The sequence below is a fragment of the Camelus bactrianus genome, chromosome 29 (genome assembly GCF_048773025.1).
Source record: "Camelus bactrianus isolate YW-2024 breed Bactrian camel chromosome 29, ASM4877302v1, whole genome shotgun sequence".
NCBI classification, from domain to species: domain Eukaryota; kingdom Metazoa; phylum Chordata; class Mammalia; order Artiodactyla; family Camelidae; genus Camelus; species Camelus bactrianus.
This window is the reverse complement of record NC_133567.1, coordinates 24,113,543-24,129,148: the sequence shown is the minus strand read 5'-3', so window position 1 is coordinate 24,129,148 and position 15,606 is coordinate 24,113,543. Positions and strand designations below refer to the sequence as shown.

At 35.5% G+C, this 15,606-nt stretch overlaps 1 protein-coding gene across 1 annotated transcript in view; it reads left to right on the top strand.

Annotated features, from left to right (window-relative positions):
• The window catches only part of MMP16 (matrix metallopeptidase 16), a 283,386-nt gene that overhangs the window by 197,199 nt on the left and 70,581 nt on the right, over window positions 1-15,606 (top strand). Inside the window, exons 5-6 of the mRNA XM_010952046.3 lie at window positions 3,027-3,188; window positions 5,123-5,334. Coding sequence (XP_010950348.1) covers window positions 3,027-3,188; window positions 5,123-5,334 — 374 coding nt within the window. The remainder of the gene's footprint in view (window positions 1-3,026; window positions 3,189-5,122; window positions 5,335-15,606) is intronic.

Here is a 15,606-nt window from a genome sequence, read left to right as displayed (position 1 = left end):
TTCTTTATTCCATAATGTAATTGCTTCTTTCCTTACATGACATAAATACCATGGTGAGGAAAAAGTCACTCCCTTACATATACCCACAGATCCTTGGTTTTATCCTCTGCTTTTTGTATTCACTTAGTGATGCCAAAACCTTGGTGAAATTAGCACTGCCACCCGATTATCTGCATACACACAAGCTGAGTAAGACTGGGGGACAAAGACATGCACAGTGAAACCAATCCCACCTGAAATTCATGATCATGAACGCTGTCTGGCAATTTTGTATTTTCCAAGTTCATTTTTTATAGCTACCCTGTTCAAATATTTCAGACTTTCTTCTCTCTCTATTTTCCTCCATATTTTTATCTCAGTTGATAAATCTTCTGGTTTCACTAAGCATTAAGAAGAGATCTTTTTTAATCTTCCACCACCACTTCTGCCCACCTACCAGACTCTGTGCTCTTATATTTCACCCTCATTTCTGTTACTGTAATTTGACAGTCCATGCTCCTCCTTCGTGCACTCACCTATCCCAAGTCTATGCTTTTAGCTTGAACCTGCCTCTGAGTTCCGTATGCCTATGTGGGAATTCATATATGTATTTGAATCTCCAGTTAATATTTAAGAGGCATCTCTAACTTAACACTCAAAGAATGAGCTCCTGGTAGTGCTACCCATCTCTCACCTCAACCGGGGGAAAAAAATAAAGGCAAGAAAAACAGATTTTCCTAGGGTTGGCTCCATCTCAAGTAACTGGCATTTTCATTCTTCTAGTGGCTGGTATTAAAAACCATTGTGTTTTTTCTTTGAACTTTTTTTTTTCTCACATCTTCCATCTTTAAGAAACCATATGGTTCTCCTTGCAAAAAGCATCAAGAATTTTACTGTTTCTGCCTCCCTCCATTACTCCCACTTTGGTCCAGGTCGTGAGCATCTTTGCCCGAATTATTGCACTAACTTCAGAGATTCAATCGTACTGCTTCCCTTGCCCACTGCACTTGATTATCGAGAGTAATCACCAGAGTGATCCTGTCAAAATGTTAAATCAGATAATGTCTCTCCTCTACTCAGAAACTTTCAGTAATCCCCGCTGCTGTCAGACTAGAAACCAAAACCATTACTGTTATCTCAAATCCCATATGCGCTCTAGACGCCATTTCCTCTCTGACCTCATCCTTTCTCTGCCTTATCATTTCTCCTTATCTTTTTTCACTATGTAACCATCCTAAGCATCTTACTTTTCTGTTGCATTTTTCTCTAGTCTCCCCCATTATAATGTAAATGCTAGGAGGGCAGAGGTTTGGGGTGGTATGTTTTGTTTACTACTGTATCATCAGAGCCTAGATTAGTACCTAACTCATGGTAGGCGTACAATAAAATGAATGGATGATTTGATGAATGAAAGTGTTTTCACATGGCTACATCATAGAATCAGTTATGCATGCTAATTTTTTATAGCTGTGTGATTTACTGCAGTAATTAAAAGGATGATCTCTGAAATCACACTGAGAGAAATTTGAAATCTATCAGTATCTTACTATGTGATCTTGCAAGTTGTGTGTGACGTCTCCAAGCCTTGTTTTGTCATTTTTAAATGGACATAATAATAGTGACTGACTCATTGGAGAATTGTAAGAATTAAATGAGAAAATACAGGTAAAATGTTCAAAATATCCAAAGCACCGTTAGTAAACTTTTAATAAAGACAGCTAATACTTGTATTAAAGCCGACACATATTATATTATTTTTCTTTTAACTTCTGTTTATTTTCAAACCCTCTAATTTGTTTCACACTGGTAGTCAGTTATTCTTTGAGAGTCAGGTGGACCCTGGACGTCTGAATGGCTCGTTTCAGTGTGTTAATATCAGACAGGTGATCGGCCCTAGGGTTTCATCCATTTCCCTCGGACAGAAACTCCAGAATGGAAAAAGTGTTGGTTATAGGGATCGTAGAAGTTGTTGGGAAAGAGTTTTCCTAAAAATGACACTCAGGAAGTTTAGTGAAATTATTTGCATCTGTAACAAGTCATCCACATAAAACTTTACATTTCACATTCAGTCCTGTTAAGTTTTTCACTTAGGAACATAACCCTTGGAAGTATAACAGCCCGAACTCTTTGATGCTCATGCAGTTCAACTAAATTTTTGGAGTTAACAAATATATACGTAGGACTGGCTCTTTGTCTCAGGAGTTATTGTGATGATCCAGGAGTGAACAACACGGAGGGGCCATCAGCAGGGGTTTGACTGCAGAAAGTCAGACCAAGTGTCTCTGAGAGTTTTCACCAAAGAGACTTCATTGTGCACATTCACCACTAGTAGGGGAGATTTTTTTTTTTTTTTAATGAGAAACAGACCCTCTAAGATAATTATGTTTTTGTTCAGATTATAAATTGATCAGATTTTGTATTTACAGAGTCAAGTCTAGAATCTTAGGCTTCATGACTGCTAGGCTACGGCTTATATTTTACCCCACTATATTCCTATATTCTAGGCTGGTAAGAAAGAGAAGCCTTAGTCTGGGAGTTTTAATAATCTGAGTTCTAGCCGCAGCTCTGTAAATACAAAGATGTACTGTTCTTGACGAGACTTGCCACTTCTATGCCTTAATTTACTTATCTGTGTAAAAGGAGGGATGGTACATGCCCTGTGTTTGTTGCTGAGTTCGTGTTATAATTATGTTCAACATGAAAGTTATGTGCGTGAGCTGTGTGCTACGTGCTTGCTTTCTCATTGGAAGGACATTTCAACAATTTCTGATGCTCCTGCTCCTTCTTCAACTTTTATTCTTTGTTCTTCTCTTTCAGTTTCTAATTTCTGTAACTTCATTATCATCACCTCCACACCAACCCCTCTCCCTTTTTAGAATAGCATATTGGATTTTGCCAGTAGGTAAGCCGGTAAAACCACATTGATGGTTGGAGTAAAGTGCTCCTCTTATTTTTCTTGCGTAAAACGTTGATAAGATCAAACTGCCCTTTTCAACTCTGTCCTTGGATGTTAGTTACCATAGTGTCTTTTCTTCTCATTTTCACAGGAAATGACTTATTTCTCGTAGCAGTTCATGAACTGGGACATGCTTTGGGATTGGAGCATTCCAATGACCCGACTGCCATCATGGCTCCGTTTTACCAGTACATGGAAACTGACAACTTCAAACTACCTAATGATGATTTGCAGGGCATCCAGAAGATATATGGTAGGATATCACTAATTCGTTTGGTTAACCTTGCAGTGAAGTCCGGAATTTCTGCTGTGGGTTTTTTGTTTTTTTGTTTTTTTTTTTTGAGATAGATGCTCCACATATGTTAGAGAGACAAATATTGAAAAAAAAGAATCTGGTCTATTGGCAAAAGTCTTCTGTCAATCAGGTTTGGTTGGCAACAGCCCAGATGTCAGAGTATGCAAATTATGGGAAAGTCCATGCACTGATAAAGTTTTCTTATTGAGTTTAAATGAAACCTGAAGTTATAATAAAGATCTGATAAACTTTAGTATTTAAAATTCAGGTAAAAATGTAATAAGTGAATATAAACAATAAAATCAATGAGATATAGGAGACTTTCATAGAAGATACTAAGACTTTGGTGAAAGCTGACAAATTAACTCTCAGTTTATGATAGTTGATGTTAGATGGTTCCTAGACAAATCGATTTAGAGGTGTGAAAATACTCATGTGAGACGGATGTAATAAAATGACCTCAAAAGCATGTAATTATTGTCTAAGAGCAAAAGGTAACAAATGGCTAAGTTTACTAATACATAATTCGAACTAAATTTCTAGTAGGGTCAAACCATTTCAATTTATGGGCGCCAGTCAATGAATGCAAATTAAGAGGAAAAGGAGAAAGAATATTACCCATGTTTACTGTAATCCTAACTCCCTCAATAGAACCATTGACCTTTATAAAGACATTTATTTAACACAAAGTTGTTAAGAACTTGACATTTATAATTTACATTTAGAGTATATGCTTTACAAAAGTAATGAAGTGACGCTCATGTTACAATACAAAGACAAATGTGTGCTGGCTGTATGTTAATATCCAATATCCAGAAGATGTCATTTGCATTTTTAAATAATGTAGTTGAAGTTCACTAATTTGTTTTGCGTTCATTAGTTTTTCAATTTCAGTGTCTCAGCGGTGAACATTCTCTCAGGGTTAAAATAAGTTTTGAAAGAAAGGTCAACTTTTGTGCTACTGCTGAGAAAAGAGACATGTCTGGGTCTCAAACCCAAATAGCTCCTATGTTGAATGAGCAGCGTATGCTGTGTGTGTGTCATCAGAAATTCTGCCTGAGTAGTTAACTGAAAAGAAGCTCTTTCTCATGACCTCATGAATTAGTCGTCTAGACTGAGGGTCTGCAAGAGTGTTCTTGCCATATCTAAATATTAAGTGTGAACAGCTCTGTATTTCTTTTTAAAAACATAAATCCTTTGAGAAATGATGCTTTTACATCTGTACCAAATTACATATGTAAACTCTGGCGTGATTTAGAAACCTCGTTTTAGAAATACTTCTTCACATCGATATTTTACTAGTGGTCTTTTAATCAATAGGTCTTTTAGATTCAGTATTCAAACGAAACATTCTTCCAGCAAGTTGTCAAAACATTTCATTAGAAGAAAATAATGAAAGTCAGGGAAAGTTTACCAAATACAGTCAGAGACATAGGATAGAATAAACTTTGATTTGTTAATGTTTATCTGTTAGAAATATTTGCGTAGAATCGTCTATCAAAATCTAAGATTAACTTTGGTAAAGCATGCATTCATGGTTCCAGTATTCGTTGTAATGTATTTATTATTTATATACCACCTTCTTCCAAAAAAGTTCTGAAAGCAGCTTTTCCAATAAGGATTGTGGGGAAGCGATTTAAAAAGTCATTAAAAATTAACAGAGAAAGCCTAGTAACGGATCCAGAATTGAGCATGATGAGGACAGCTTCTGATAGACTTGGCAGTGGTTTGTTGGGTAAGATGGTTTGTTTTCTCAGAAAATATACAATCTTAAAGACCTCTTAGCTCACTTAGTCTGCACCCTCCACTGATGTGTGATTGTCCTCTGTAGCATATTTTCCAGCACTAGGGCAGTTTTAAGTGAGCCAAATGTTGTCCTCTGTTTTCAAAAGGTCCACCTGACAAGATTCCTCCACCAACAAGACCTCTGCCAACGGTGCCCCCGCACCGCTCCATCCCGCCGGCTGACCCCAGGAAGAACGACAGGCCCAAACCTCCCCGGCCTCCCACTGGCAGACCGTCCTATCCTGGAGCCAAACCCAACATCTGCGATGGGAACTTTAACACCCTAGCCATTCTTCGCCGTGAGATGTTTGTTTTCAAGGTAGGAAGCTGTGATTTTTTTTTTTTTTTTTTGGAACGGTTGATCAAGTGTCTACATGAAAACAAGTTCTCATTCATTCTAACACTACCTTCCCAAACCTCTTGCAGTTAGGAGGTTCAAAAAAAAAAAAAAAGCATCTTAAAAAATAAACACACAAATGGACTTAAATGTCTAGCAGAAGATTGTGGTAACTAACGTTCTATTTGGGGAATGCATTGATGTCAGCAGAAACTGAAATGCCTAGAAATGTGAGGGTGAAAAAAACGCTGCATGTTATGAACAGATAAAAAAGCATAATTTAAATCATGAATAGGAACTAATAGAGATGATTTGCTTGGGAGCTTAGCCACTTCCAGGCGCACTGCAGCTCCTCTATCTTTGGTTTGCACGTCTTTTTGAGATCCTTATAATTTCCTTTGACAATTAAAGCGTTGCTGTTGAAGAGGAGAATTGATCATTTTTTTTTTTGAGGTCTACCAGTAGCCATTTGAGTTAAATTTCCTCTACAAGACCATCATTTTGATTTTATATATATGTGCTATTTTCTTTAGTCAAGCATTTATATCTAATTCACATTATTTTTTAAAAGGTTACAAGCTAAAACTAATTTTACATTTTGCTAAACGTTCTTTTCAATGACATTACGTTCTCCGACAATAACACTAAAAAGTCAGTGTATAAAAGTAAGGTACCTAATATTAAAAAGTGAATATAAGTGTAATACTAAAAAATATAATTCTCTCAGTATTTGTAAACCAGTCTTAAAGGTTAATGAAAAATGTTTTATGTTGGCATTTGTGCATTAAAATAGCCACATTTTTACCCATACCATCCATTTAAAAATAAAAGAGTGTGCTCTCTTTTTAGTGGATGTGAATCAATAAATAATGAAATATTGTCCCACGTATACAGAATTTTCTATCTACTAGAAGCTATACTTTGAAAATACAGCTTTCATGCAATTTTTAATAGATAAAGTATTCTGTTTCCTGTATTGGAAGCTGAAATTGGGATTTAATATAATATGCACAAAAGCATCATACTTTCCAGGAAAAATCAATGCTTTTGTTCAAACACATGAATAGGTTTTTTAATTTTATAAATGTTCTTCAATACTTAATTAGCTATATCTTGCTTAAGTAGATTAATTAATTTAGATTCAAGGAGTGAAAAAACACTTACTCTCTATGTATACATATATATATATATGTATATTACTCATTGCAGCTAAGCCCACAGCAACTAGTTGAAATGAAAACAAAATGCAAGAATTTGTTTATCCTGCAAGATAGCAAATGACAACTGAAAGATTTTGTTTTCACTGTTCTGGATGAATTTCAACATCCAAGCTTTATACCTTGATACTATGGTGCTGTCACCAAAGTGTCAACCCTATCTCAGACTATGATAGGAAATTGGCTGTGGTTACACTCATTTCATTCTTCCTGCCTGTCTAATTAAGTTACCAGCCTCAGAAGAGACCAGTATCTTTATGCCTAGTGATCATTTTCATCAACCTTTTTGCTCTGCGCATTGAGGGAGCTTAGTGAGTGCTCTTGACTGACAAAATGAGATCCTGTGATCACTGGTTCCTGGAATCAGAAATGAATAAAAAGCACGTAGACCGACTCTCAAATGAAATTCAGTAGCCGCTATTTTCAATGTCTTAACAGGTGTGTTAAAAAAAAAAAACAGGAAGCCCTCTTTCTCTGAGCTTTCCTGTTACCTTCGATTACTTAATCAAAACTCTCTTCAGGACAGAGTTACTACTCTGAATTTGATTTCTTTGTTTCACTGCCTGCTTTTTTTTCCCCTAAGAATAAATTCTATTGAAGATATCTTCTTTACAATTTTTTATATTCATCTCCTTTTGCATCTGATGAGTGTTATGCCCAGGGTAGTTTATGAGGTACCCAGGATATATTAATAGAAGGTACCACCCTGTCTTTATGGAGCTCATACTCCAGGAGTGAAGACAGACAGGAACCTATGTACTTTTAAGATACAGAAGGAAAAGGAGACATAAAAATAATGTACTGAAATCTAGTTGAATAGATCAAAAAAAAAATTGGACCGAGAAAAGGCTGAATTTTGAAAGAGACTTTTCCTAGGTGCATAAAAGAGATTGGCATTTGGCATACTAAAAAGTTGATGTATTGAGGGAGAGAAGGTAGACATATTAACTCTAGTGCAAAGTGATAAATGATATAAATCAGAAATACACAAGATTTGATCAAAGGAGATCAAATAGTGGGTGATCTGATTGATACCCGCTCTTAGGTAGCAGCTACGTGAATCGGGTAACTAATAATGTGCCTGAATGTAAGCGAGGCACTTTACGTCGATAATCTCTAGATCTTATAATAATACTGCAAGGTGGATGGTATTTTCTGTTTTACAAATGAGAAAACTGAGAATCAGCGTAAGTAGTGAGTCCTAGTTATGAGGTTTTCGAGCAGTAGTCACTAGTTGAACACATGTCTTCTTGATTCCCAAAATCTATGTTTTTTACCCTAAACTATGCTCACTGAAAGAGTTAGGGAAAGGTTCAAAGACAGGTGGATTTTAAGCTATATTTTAAAATAGTAAATATTCAAGTAATGTTCCTTAAGCTCCTGAAGTGAGACTCTGTTTTAGGCACTGGCAATGGAGCAGGAGACAAAACAAGCCGGACCTTGGTTTCGTGGAGCCTGCGTTCTAGTTTTCAAAGTGGACGTGTGGGGGAGAGTGCTTCACACACAGGTCCTGCTCCTGTCACGGAAGGCTGGGGGAAGGGATCCACACTGACTGAGCCCGCAGGTTCTGTCTGTCATTGTTAGTGACTCTTGGTCTTCTAACTTCTTCCTCTGTACCCATGAGGTCTAGATGACTTTCACGTCTGAATTAATGTCATTTCCCCACACTTGATCTCCTGTCTGAAGTTACTCTCTGCCATTCTCTCTTGTGCACACCTTTTTACATTTGCCTTTAACTTGCTCATCATTGGTTTTCACAGTTTGCTCCTTAGGGGCTATTCCTTCAAGGACGTGTTAGGATCACCCACTATTTGATCTCATTCGTACTAACGTAACTTAATTTTCTACTTTTCTTCATTACTAATGTATGCAAATTGGAAACCTCTTTATCTCCTCAACCCTTACCCACTAACACTCATTTCATTTTATTTTTAATATCTGGGGCTTCTCTGCAAGCTTCTGCTTTTCCAAAACTTCCATCCTCAGCATCCTCCACATGTCCCAGCCTCTCTATTCATCGATCCCAAATCTCTTCCCAGTGATACTTAGATTTATTCTCTACATCCAGTTGAAATTTTTTTGGTCTCTATATTCTCTAATTATTTCTCATTGTACTGTGCTTCTTAACTAGATTATAAACTTCTTCCAAGCAGGGGATGGTTCATGTGGGCTTCATTGTGCTGAGGCTAATGGATAGAGATCTCAGTATAATAATTATGTAATTAAACTACAGCCAGTGTCATATTTATACAATAGTAATCAACCAATATGACATTACTGAAAGTATTTCATTCTGGTACCTTGTTATCCCTTGCCCAAGATCTCCATGAGTAATATTTGCTTAAATTTTGTATGTATGATTTTTAAGTCAAAAATAGGAAAATCTAGATATAAGTAAAAGATAATAGCATCAGGTAATTTTATTTTCTTATTAGAAAGGAGCCTTTCTCTATAATAGGAGTTTCAGCATAATTCTTTTGGTAGCAAACTTCCTCTTAGGAGATATTTGATATACATTTAGCTTCCTAGGCATTCATTTATTTAACGTGAATTCACCTGGATATGCTTTCTATATGGGAATATAAATAAATAATATATATATATATTAATATATATTATAAATATAAAATTATATATAAAACATATTTATATTTATAAAATAAATATTTTAAATATAATATATTATTATAAACATTATTTTGTTGATTATTATTTATTTATATAAGGGCACATTTATATATTCTGTTCGTATGCATGAGAAAATTGAGCCTTCCACGCAGCTTCATAATCTTTGGGGAATGTAAACCACCTAAAGCAAGGAAATGAAAATCAAAACAAAATGTCAAGGAACAGAGAAACAAAATAGCAATAAGAAGAGAAGTTTTGTCCTTATTATATAGAAGGCGATTTTTAAGAATGTTCCCTGAGGAATGTAAGCTGTGTGTCTTACCTGGCGCCACCCCTGTGACTGAACTGACAACAGCAGCGAGATCTGATTGTTCAAACGAATACTCTCAGAGTTCCTTTGGACAAGATAGAGACATTGACTATTTAGTGATGCAGTGGTGTGAAAGGAAAGGGAAAGCAGAATCAGCCAAGCTTGTCCAGGATATGTTGCAGGACACAATATTTTCCAATTTTACATATGGAATAATGCAGGGTAACTATATTATTCCTAAAGCTGAGGACAGTTTGAGGAATACTGTATCCAGCACCTCAAATTCTTTTAGCGCAAAATTTAAAAAAAAAAAGAAAGAAAAAAGAATGGTTCTATTGGACTTCTGACCAGTTCTTTATATCAAGGGAACAAGCAATGGTCAGTGCTTTACAGTAGAGCTAGAAAGATTAGTGCTGAGGCAAAGCTGAAAGCTGTCATGGACGAGCATTCAAGGAGGTACAGTAAAATGTCTTCCCAATTAATATAGAAGAGCAAAGCTCATGGCTCTGAATAAGCAAAGCATTTCATCGTTTACAAAAAAAAAAAAATTAAAACTCGGTTTCTTTGACTTTGTCAAGTTCTTCTGTTCATGTATTACAAGATAATTTGTTCTTAAATATGACCTTCTCTTCTCTTATGACCACCTATTGAATTTTACTGAAGAATCAAAGTTCCTGTTACTTTTGTAAAAGCCAGATTTGTTAACACTAGCTTCACTTTCATTGAAAGTACAATGTCCTATTTAGCCAAGCCAGCAAGTACAGGATATGATCCAATTTTATTTGCAAGACAGTTTTGTTTAATAAAAGAAGACATTTTATATAAGAGAGAGAGAACAGAGATGCTTATTGAAAGAGAGAGTTTAGAGGTATAAGATTTTGTTCTAAATTATATCTCTATAATATTGATTTGTGGCTAAACTCTTTACAATGGATCAAAGTTCAACTCTTTGAGTCTTCAGTCAGTAGCTCATTAACTCTTAGTTCTTAATGTCAACCTGTTTTTCATTCTATGCTTAACTTCTCCCCATGGGCCAGGATTTACTCCTCTTATTCATTTTATTTTGTTTTTAAATGTTTCCTTTTTTGTTTCATATTGGTCTGTTTCAACTTTATTGTCCTGGAAATCTGGAACCGTGCCTTTCTCACATCACTTGTACAACTATATCCCATTACGCACATAGAATATTTACTCACAGCTTTTCAAGTGTATCTATTGTCTTTTCTGTATGTATGATGCTGAACTTTTGGAATTAAAAGAAGTTGAAAATATGTTTTTCCCTTAAAATGCTTAGCTCTTATCAGGGAAAGGGCATCATGTAATTGTCAATCAGAAATGGCTCCTTTAAGATGAAGCCCATAAAATAGAGAATGATGGCTCTTTACATGTGAGAGACTATTGGGTTAAGCGTGGGAATAATAAAATAGTAAAAACAACAGTGGAGTCCAGGTGGCCACTTCCCAACAAGCAGTGTGGTCCAGAATAAGAAGAAAACCCAGATGTTAAAATCACCAGAGTGAGTATGTTTGGTCATCATTGAAAGCGCCAAGATACAGCCCTGTAGGCTCAGAGAAGTGAAGTGGGAAGCATTTGAGACTTGCCTATTCAAGTTCCCACTTGACCTCTCCACTCAGATGCCAAAGTCAGCGTGCTTAAAACTGAGCCACTGACCTTCCTTCGTGAGCCGACTCCTCTGCTGCTCTCTTACCGTCCAAAATAAAGGCATCCCCATCTTCCCATTGATTTAATAAATAAAACCTAAATGGTTGAGAGCCGAGCTCTGTCAGCTTTACCTTCAGAATACATTAAGAATCCACCCACTTCTGTCCCCATCCACTGCTACAGTCCTAGTCAGAGGTACTACCACATCTCACCTTCATACAGCAATAACCTCTGCACTCCTCTCCCTGCTTCCTCCCTTGCCCCAACCCTCCAGCCTGTTGCCAGTTCCACCTGCAGAATGATGCTGTAAAAATATGCATCAGATCAGACCACTACTTGGTGTCAAACCCTTCAATGTTTGTCAAGGTTCTTATCAGACAGTCCCACTTCTGGGTGTACATCCAAAGATGGGGGGAACCACTATCTCAAAAGGATCTTTGCATTCCCAAGTTCACTGCAGCATTATTCACAGTAGCTAAGATGTGAAACAAGCAAAGTGTCCATAGACAGATGAATGGATAAAGAATATATATATATATATGTATGTGTGTGTGTGTATATATATATATATATACACATACACAATGGAATACTATTCAGCCCTTAAAATAAGGAAAGCCTGCCTTTATGACACCATAGGTAAATCTGGGGAACATTATGTTGAATGAAAGAACTCAGACACAGAAAGACAAATATTGCCTGAGCTCACTTATACATAGAATCCAAAAACCTTAAACTCATAGTAACAGAGAGCAGAATGCTGGTTACCAGGAACTGGGAGGGCGGGGGTGGTAGAGAAATGGGGAGCTGTTTGTCAAAGGGTTAAACTTTCAGTTATATGATGTATTAGTCTTGGAAACCTAATTTAAAGCCTGGTGACTATAGTTAATATTGTATCATTTACTAGAAATTAGCTAATAGAGTAGACCTGAAGTGTTCTGACCACGCGCACACACACACACATGAACTGGTAACTATGTGAGGTGATGGATATGTTTATTAGTTTGACTGTAGGTAATCATTTCACATTGTATACTTACATCCAGTCATCAAGCTGTACACCTTAAAAATATACAATTTGTGTCAATAGTACCTCAATAAAGTTGGGAAGAAAAGCCAAAGTTAATTCTGTTGCCCAGAAGGCTGCAGGATCAGCCCATTTCACTCTGATCTCACCTGCCCTTTCTAACTTTTACTCCCTCAATTCCAGCCACACATATCTCCCTGCTGTTCCTCGAACTTGCCAGGCCTTCCTGACTTTGTAGGTCTCTCCCTATCAAATACCAAATATTCACATTATCTTTCTGATTTCTGCTGCTATTGGTAAAGAAGCAGAATGTCTCCAATCTCTAGTCTTGTCCAAACTGTCTGCTGTTACACAGGTCCACACGGGGCTAGATACATGAAAGGGAACAGCATTTATAGAAATTCAGAACAGTTTATGATGAATTTTGTAAGTTCTGTGCCATTTTTGTGACCCTCAAAGACTAGATTTGTCTTTTACAGTTGGAGGAATTCTCTCAGCTCTCCACTAATGATGTCACTCATTCATATTGCACGGCTGTGTGTCATTGTTTACATCGGCATGGGAAAACACTTAAACTCTTAGACCAGGAGATGAACTCAGAGTCAGATCTCTTGTCATCGGCTTCAGGCAAGGACTGTGTCCACTCCTCCATTTGCTGCCGAATCATGGAGTGCCCTGGACACAGTAGACAGTAAATAGTTATTAAATATCTCTGAACTTATCTTCCTTGGTGGCTGATAAATTCCATGATAGGTATATATAGTAAGTTCAGGAAATGGTGGCCGTTATGCATTAAAACAGACTTGACGTTTTGAATTACTTATTATAGTCAGTACTTGAAATTATTTTAAAAACAAACTTTTGGCAGAGTAAAGATCACAGAAAACTGCTCTAAATTTTAATATATAAGGGAAAGAAATAAAAGCATTTATTGTTACTGCTTGTATCATATTACCCCATAAAATGATTAAAAAATATTCTGTTAGCAGAGAACCCAAAAAGTATTTTACAGACAAAAAATACTTGGAGAAATTGCGCAGAACAGGGTAATCTAAAACTACTCTGAGTCGCAGCTTAATTCTGTGCTGACAAGATGTATTACCTGATAATATTAATAGTACCCTGTAATTGGGCTAGATTCACTTAAGAACAAAGGAAGCAATCGCCAAGACAATGTAAGCAGAGAATTAATTAAAATTTCCTTGTAGCAGAAAAACATAGTCTTTCAAATATTTTAGGTAAACATTTTAGGCAGCAGGGGGAATTATGTGTAATACTGCACTTTATTGTCAATATGAATTGATTTGCAAAATATTTGTATTCAATTATGATTTAAGATTTACTCCCAAACACATTGAAATTCTTTTGACATTTCCTGACTCTGTAAACTTTTGGGGTGAGTATAAAATAATTCAGTAAAATGGATTCACAATCACCTGACTTTCCAATTTCCTTCCTAGTCATTTTATTTTTGGGTGACCTTGAATATTTTAAGCATATAGTTAGACACTTATTTTAGATTTAGTAAAACTATTTAGTTAATGTAAAACAGAACATTTAATATTTGTCTACAGTGCATATTTTGGAGGCTACAATATGTTTTATCATGTACATTTTATTTTGATATTAATTTATAGTACAAATAGGGAAATTCTATATAGCCATGCAAAATATTTTCTGAAAGCATATTAATTTTGAGCTAATTTGAAAAACATTTTCATTCTATAGCAATATGAATCTTCCTGTTATAATTATTAATAATCTAAATTTTTCAGTGTCAAAGATATGTTTTCTTGCTCCATGTGTGTCATAATATATACCTTTATATAGATTTTTACATAGAAAGTGCTCATATTCACCATAGATGGTCCACATCACTTTAACCTCAATATAAGCTTAGTTCAAGATTTATACTGCACATAAAATTAGTTTATTCTTAATTTTACGAAAATAGCATTTTTTTCTAATTTCTTCCTTCATATTTGGCATTTGTGACTGTAGCACTTTTGGCCTCTTATATTTCTGTAAAGCAAAAATGCAACTTCGTTCTTTATGTTCCCTTTGTAAACTTTCAGTTAGAAGCGTTGTGATTGCCCTTCCCCTTTGCGGATTATGTGACGGTATTTACACGTTGAGCCAGCACTTCAGAATTTCTTAGAAACACCTGTTCATTTTGTCTTTTGCAAGAGAGCCTTAACATGTATAAATATTTAAAACATGGTAGAGACCAAAGCTATCATTATTTGCAAATTATGTGACAATCTACTTGAAAAATTCCATGAAAATCAACAGGAAAAAATGACAACTATTAAAAATATTAAGAAAGATGTTCTGAATCATAGTAAAAATATAACCTTTCTAATAAGCACTTAGAATATAATTGAAAAATAATTTTCTTGACATAAAAAAGTAATTCATAGGATTACATTTAATTAGTAGTACCTGGCCCATAGGCAGCATTCAATACATATTTTTAAATGAATGCTTTTACTTCTAACTCTGTCTTCTCTGCATTTTACTTTCATGAGGGAGGTTCTTGACAAGTTTGTTCATTCTTCTATTTGTGCTTCTTATGATACTTTAAAGCTTCAGAACACTATATTGTGTTTATTTACATAATTATGAATAAGGTTGAAGTAAAGATTCCAGGTTTAAACCACAACATTAGTATTTCTTACAACAAACAGGAAAATGTGCATAGTTTCCAAATTAGTAATCCCATGCATGGCAATTCATCCTGAAATGATGAAGTAAATATAAAATGAACAATAATATCTATTACAGCTTTCTTGCCAGTATGAATAAAATGTTGCAGGCAACCCAGATTATTCAGTAATACGGTAGTGGTGTAGCAAATAACAGTGCATTACCTGAATGGAATATAATGCAATCATTTCAAAGGTCAATTAAGAATATATAAAACAATAAGATATGATTATAATGTATACAATAAAATAGTAAAACATAAAATTTTATGTATCATTAACTACAGTATTTGAAATATGTGTGTTGATAAGGCATAGAAATTATAGAAAAATGACGTTAGACAAATTTTAGAATGATGGAATTGTGAGTGGGTTTTTAAATGTGTACTATTCTGATAATGTTGTATACACATTTAATAGCTCAAAATATGGTTGCCTAACAGAAGCTGGATAGCTGTGAAGATTGTAGTAAATTTAGCAATGGTGAAGCCATACTATTTTTTTAAATATAGTTAGGCAAAATCTATTCAATTATTCACTGGTGAGATGTGGCTCGGATGGTGGAGTGTGAAGGCTCTGAGCTCGCCTTCCCCCATGAGCACACCAAAATTACAACTGTTTGCAGAGCAGCTATCAATGAGAACAACATGAAGAAAAGATTTTCAACAACTGAAGAAATAGGAAAGAAACCACAAGATGAGTAGA